Source organism: Rhagoletis pomonella, unplaced genomic scaffold (assembly GCF_013731165.1).
Source record: "Rhagoletis pomonella isolate Grant_MI unplaced genomic scaffold, Rhpom_1.0 Rhpom_scaffold_00002, whole genome shotgun sequence".
NCBI lineage: Eukaryota > Metazoa > Arthropoda > Insecta > Diptera > Tephritidae > Rhagoletis > Rhagoletis pomonella.
This window is the reverse complement of record NW_023458556.1, coordinates 57,960,590-57,967,264: the sequence shown is the minus strand read 5'-3', so window position 1 is coordinate 57,967,264 and position 6,675 is coordinate 57,960,590. Positions and strand designations below refer to the sequence as shown.

General features: G+C 39.6%; 1 protein-coding gene across 2 annotated transcripts in view; it reads left to right on the top strand.

The window, feature by feature from the left end:
* Positions 1 to 6,204, top strand: part of LOC118733867 (MICAL-like protein 1) — a 61,990-nt gene extending 55,786 nt beyond the window's left edge. The window contains exons 1-2 of one of the 2 annotated variants that reach the window (XM_036463488.1): positions 135 to 1,169; positions 3,760 to 6,204. In XM_036463488.1, coding sequence (XP_036319381.1) covers positions 3,760 to 6,204 — 2,445 coding nt within the window. In that variant the 5' untranslated portion in view covers positions 135 to 1,169. Of the gene's footprint in view, positions 1 to 134; positions 1,170 to 3,759 lie in introns of those variants that run through there. The other variant, XM_036463487.1, reaches the window with a different exon arrangement.
* Positions 6,205 to 6,675: the final 471 nt, after the last annotated feature.

The window sequence follows — 6,675 nt, the reverse complement described above, 5'->3', positions numbered from 1 at the left end:
TTCGTGTTTCATATCATTTAAAATATTATTTCTATAAATATTCGACTTTTTTTCTTTTTTTACTTTTATTTCTTTCTACACAGGACGAGAAAACTCTGGACATTATTGGTCAATATAAACCTGAAATATTCTGCTAAATACAAATAGGACCATTAAAGGCGCTCAATTGTTTATTTGAGTTTCAACATTGCAAAAGTGCCCACATTAATGAACAAACAAAAAACACTTAACACATGAAAATGAACAAAAGGAGCACTTAGTAACACTTAAACAAAATAAAAACTCAATACTTCGTACAACACGAACAAATTTTTTCACAACAAAACAGATAATACGTACAACAAACATAGCGAGAAAGAACAAAAGTGTACCAAATTATAAGGAGAAATTAAAGTATTTTAAACGAAGCTGTAAAAAGAAGCTCAAGCTAAGCTATGCATTAGAGAAGCAAGCAATTAAAGGACGAAATCAATTGCATGCGAAATAAAAGTGTCTCACACAAAAAATAAAAAATAAACGCATCAACAATTCACATCAATCAATCACTGATATATGTAAATTAATTTGATGATCTTATGCAACGTTTAAGTTTATGTATGCACATCACGAGAAGCAAAAACAAAAAGTAAAACAAAAGCAAGGCAACAAATTAAATATTTTAAAGCAATATTTAAGTAGCGTTTAAGTGTAAACTTAATTGAATAATTATTTTTTTATTTGTGTTTTTTGCAAAAATTTATTCAAGACATTCGTTTATTGTTGTTGTGCTTTAAATGTTCGTTCGCCGTTAATATTCGCTCAGATTGAAGCTCTGCTTGCACGATATTAAATTGAATTAATTAATTAATTACTAAATAAGAACTAATTCGTGCTTGATGGTACTACAATTCTCTTGAGGACTAAAGATAATTGCATTTTTTGCAAGAGGAGAATTTATCATAAACACAAACGAACAAAAACCTCCCACACACACAAAACAACAACAACAACAATCCACAGCAGCACGCACCTGTTGGGCAAGTGAGCGCATGCGCAACAATTCCATTATCAAAAACGCACGCATCGTACGAAATACGGAATAAAGCGGAGACCACACTCATACACGCTTCAACAATAAATAAATAAAAAAAGAAAGACGCTTGCGCAATTGCGTTCAAAACGCGTTACAGGTAAGAACTCAAACGAGTAAAGTCAGATCGCATCTAACCCAGTACATATGTATGTATGTATGTGCTACTAAGGCTAAACTATTCTATGTGCTTCTCGTTTTAAGTCATAAGTTCACTAACACCTCACTGCTTGCTAACCTTAATCCAGTTTGTATATAGTTGACATTCATTGCATATTCTCCATAGCTATTGATACATATGTATGTACATCTACATTCGATATGCCTTTGCTCTGTCTACTATGTATTGCTGCTGCTGCTTTACTTCTATTAGCGCCAATGCGTCTTCGTAGCTCATAATTGCTTTTTGTTGCTGCCTTTTACTTTATGTAATTAAGTGCTTATTGGAATATATAATAAAATCACTGTTACTACAAATAATTAATTGAATAAATAACCTCACTTTCATATTGATTTACGAGGCATTTTGAAAAGACAGTGACTTTTTGAATAAAATATATATTTTTCGGCAAAAAAGCGCAGTCTCCTGGTAGACCGCCACATTTAGTCCTGCGTTTTTTTCAATGTTTTAATTCCTTCCAAATAATAGGTGTTTCAAGGTCCTCAAAATAAGCGCCTTTCACTGATGGCTTCCCCAATCGATCCAAATCTCTTACCGCCCTGCCATTTTTTTTTGGAAACAAGAAAGAGTCGCTGGGGGTTAAATCCGGGGAATATGGTGGAAAGGGCAGCAGTTTGTAGCCCAATTGATAGATTTTTTTCTATGGTGGAACAACACCCTAATGTGGTCGTTTTTGCTTCAAATCAATATCGAGTCTAAATGTCTAATAATATTCACCAGTCATCATTTGGCCCTTTTCAATGTCGTCTATGTGAATAACACCGCGTGTATCCCAAAAAATTGTGCCCATGCCCTTATTGGCCGACAGACCCACTTTGTCCTTCTTCTGTGTACTACTTTATTGTGGTTTGGTCTCAGTTGTGTTGTGGTGGATCCATGTTTCTTGAACTGTTACGAAACGTTGCAAAAACTCATTCGGATTGCGGCTTAACATCGCCAAACGCTGCTTTGAAAGGGTCACCCGTTTGTTTTTATTGTCCAGTGTCAGCTAGCGTGGCACCCATCGCGCGGTTAGCTTTTTCCGATCCAAATATTCATGTAAAAAGTGATGTACCCATTCAGTTGAGATGCTTACAGCCTCAGCCACCTCACACACTTTCATTCTCCGATCGTCAAATATGAGTCCTTTGATTTTTGGACGATTTCTGGCGTGACGACCTCTTTTGTGCGTCCTGAACGTTCTGAGTCACTTGCGTTGGTACGACCACAACGGAACTCAATAAACCACTTTTTAACCATTGAAATTGATGGTGCAGAATCCCCATTGTATGTAAAATAGTGCTTAATCGCGAGGTTGTCTGCTTCTAATGGCTGTGAAACACAAACTAAATAGCGCTGCTTGTTCAAAATTTTACAGTAGTCTATTAATCGGTGGCAGTTGATGGGAGCAGTATTGCATTTAAAGTTACTGTGCGTGTAATTCAAAAAGTAACTGACTTTTTATATTGCCTTCGTATTAAAAGAATATAATAGTGGCACAAAATATTGCATTGTATAGAAGGTGTTCAGCTGATAGTCGAGAGTCTGTCTTATGATTCGTAGCAGTAGGAAAAACTCTAATTTTCTACACATGTTTAGGATATATTTAAAGGATATTATGGTTAGAGACAACATATAAACCGTGCTTACCGATCTAATAAAAATGCGGTGTTTGATAAAGCAAAACCTTTCGACTAGTTAAAGCCCAAGCTATTGTAGTAAAAAGTCTTCTGTCTTCTCGCAAACTAGTATACGAGTTCAAATAGAGCTCTATCTGTTTGGATACAGTCATTACTATCCTAGCATTACTAAGTCGTTTGCTGCAGCTTGCTATAGACGTGCTGGAAACGGAAGGTGGATACCTATATAGGCACGTCAAAAGGCATTTCTTTGAACTGAAGGGCGAGTTCAGGACTTATGTACGCACGTAAACTACTCGACATGACTCTGTGTAGACTGACAATCCACGATATTTACCGGCAGACCAATACCATCTTCACTAACTCCCGTCCCGTGAATGTCGTCATCGGAGTTCAGTCTCCATCAATTGCAGAGGAAGAGCTTCGGCTAACCGAGGTACTCTGGCACAATTACGGTATGAACACTGTAGTAGGTTAGCCTCTTACCTATCCAGACTAGATCCGGACATACCCAACTCAACTAACACGCTCCTCATGTTTTGTCCGACCCCACCTAAGCAGAACGTTTCCTGCTGATATGTATTAGTGATAAAGAAAAGCGAAGTTAGTATTATTTATAAGATCTCGTCATCGCGTACATTGATAATTCTACTTAACCCAGCTCTTCTAACATGGCAGATGTTTCCTAAGTACTATAAAATTTGGGTTATGATAAGATATCTTCTACATAAACCCATTGGACCCAAGCAAACGCTAACAAAGTTAATTTAAGTATTTAAAAGTCCGCAAACACAAAACCCAACTTAATTCCTTTACTAACAAACCAGAAAGCACATTTAAAATTCATAAAAACTATATATCGATTTGCTAATTATTTTCCTCTCTTACAGATGGCCCATGTTGTCGGCGTACCTAAGCGGGATCCTTGTCAAAATTGCCAGTTGCCCGTTTTTCTCGCCGAGCGCCTGCTAGTTGGCAAGAAAGTTTATCATCGCACTTGTCTAAAATGTGCGCGTTGTGGTTCACAACTCACGCCTGGTAGTTTCTATGAGACCGAAGTAGACGGCGAATACTGCTGTGAAACATGTCCCGACGAAGAGGTGCAGCTTAATGAAGTCTCTAGCAGCGAACTGGCAGCAGGTGGTGTACAGTTACGCCATGGAGACGAAGAGGAAATGCCTACCACCAGCAAATCTAGCGCAGCACTTCCAAAAGCCGCGCGTAGCTCCATCGCTGAACGGCTAGCCTTCTTTGAGCAATCGAAGAAGAGTGCTGGTGGTAACAGCAGAAGTGAAGCAGTAACTGGCAGCAATTTGCTGCTGCAGAAAAGTGTTTCCGATGAGGAGAAGAGCAAGAGTCTGCAGCGCATGGAAGCGCCTACAACCACGACAACGTCACCGGCGTACAAGATGAATAGCGCGCTTAGCAGTTTTCTCAATGACACTATCGATGTTGAGGGCGAAGATGCGGAGAGCTTATCCAACACAGTTGAAAGTAAATCGGGCGCAGAAACACAAATGGAGACATCAGACACAGAAAACGATACAGACACGGAGGCGAGTTTGGAAGACGTGGCCGCCCCTGCATTGCCTACAACCCAGCCACCTTCGGCGGTGGAAGAAACAGGCTCGGAAAATAAACGCGAGAAAGTGAAAGCTGGAAGATTTACAACCACTGCGCAATTACAGTTGGCCACTGCGCCAAACGAAGCCGAAGCAGTAAAAGTAGCAGCTGTTAGTGGCCAACTACAAGTGGATGAATTTGCTAAAAAGACGAACGACAACAGCACTGAGACCACGTTGGAAAATATGAAAACTGAGTTGCAAATGAATTTGGCAGCAACTGGAAAACAAGCAAATATAATTAGTAATACAGCGAGCCTAACAGAACCTGAAGCCCACGTCGATCAACAAGCAGATAACGCAAACAACAATGGCCGCCATCAGAAGGACGATTTGGAGAACGCCTCAACAAAATTGGCAGCAGAACAAAAAGCGCAAACAAGCCCAGCAGCAGCAGTTAACTTAGATTTAAGTGAACCTAATTCTAATGAAGATGTTACCAAAGACCAAATTGCAGATACAATTGTAATTGATGCAGCAACTGCACAGGCGCAGCAGCAGGTACAATCAACGGTATCAAACACTGAGAAACTTGCAGAACTGCGAGCAAATCTCAGTGAATTGGATACTGAGAGTCGGACTGAAAATATGGATACGTCTGTGGAGAAGCCTGTTGAAATGCGCATAAAGTCACTGGAGTCACCAGAGGATGTTGCAACCACCGAACGACTCAGTGTGGTGCGTGCGCGACTGCAACAATTCGAAGTAATTGCAAACAAACGTAATAATAATGCTAATGAAGAGAAACGCAGCGATAATGATACACGTAATGATAATAATACTGACCATAAGATAAGTGACGCTGAAATGGATAGTACTAACACTCCTAGCGATAAGAAGTTACTGAATACTGGTCATGAAGTGGCCACGAAACTGGATGAACAGGTCTCTATGACATCATCCACGCCAAATGTAATTAAATCTAAAACAATTGAAAATGTGAAAAGAGTTAATCTAGAAGATGAAGCAAAATTGCGAGCTATGGAAATGGAGAAGGCGGAACAAATTGAAGCGAAAATACAGGAAATCAAGGAAATCGAAAAACCAAATGTAAATGAAGTGCCTTTAGAAATGGAAACTGAAGAAGACAATAATGTAGAGTTAAATGTAATTGATAACGAGTTTAAGCCCGAGGAGGAACGGAAAGCATTAAAAGAAACCCCGAAAATAGAACTAAGTGAAGTGGAAGTAACAACAGTAAATACAGAAACTGCAAAGGAGTTGGCAACTCAGTCACTATTGACTAGCGGCGACATCGTCAACGCACCAGCAATAAAGTCACCAACTACGCCCAGCAAAATCAACCCGGATGAATATCCCGAAGATTTGAATCCCTTTAAATCGGAAGATGAAGATGAGGAACTAGATGCCAATAAAGAAAATGTCCAAGAACAATCAGTCGAATTAAGAACTCCACAACTGCGTGGCAGCTATACAACACCCGCAAAGTCTGCAGAGAAAGCACAAACTCTCAATCCATTCGATAGTTCCGATGATGAGGTCGAATTGGAGAAGACATCACGCAACTCAACGGCAGCATCTACGCCATCAAGCGGCAAAGTGCCACCACCACGTCCACCACCACCGCGCATATCGCGTAATCCTTTCGGTGAGGAGCCCGAGGAAGATGCAGCGAGTTTTTCACGTCGTTCCAGTTTGTCATCATCATTGACAAAGAAGGCACCTGTGCCAACACCTAGAACAAATATGTAAGTACATTTGATTTTCTTAAAGAAATGATTTTAAAAAGAAAATTTTCCATTTCCAATAGTCTAGTTTATTCTATGAAGCTGTCGACATTTTAAATGCATGAAAAGCTGTTGTATTTGTATTTGTTGTTGCCACGTGTATTCGCCGCTCTAAGAAGATGTGTATTTCGTTCAAGTGTTACTGCTGCAGCATCTTTATTACACATATCCGCCACGACGTTTTCATTCATTCATATTTATTACATTTTGCCACCGCCCACTATGCCGCTACTTGTTGCCTCTTGCGACATGCGACAGCGTCAGGTCGATAATTAAATGCTAAATTGTGCGGCGGACGTGCATATGCAAATTACTTCCATTTTTGCTGTCAACCTACTACTTGCTAGTGAAATTATTCCATCATTTCCACTGAATGTTTAGTTTACTGCTGCTTAGAAGATGGGATTTTTCCAAATGATGATTCTGATTTTTAAGT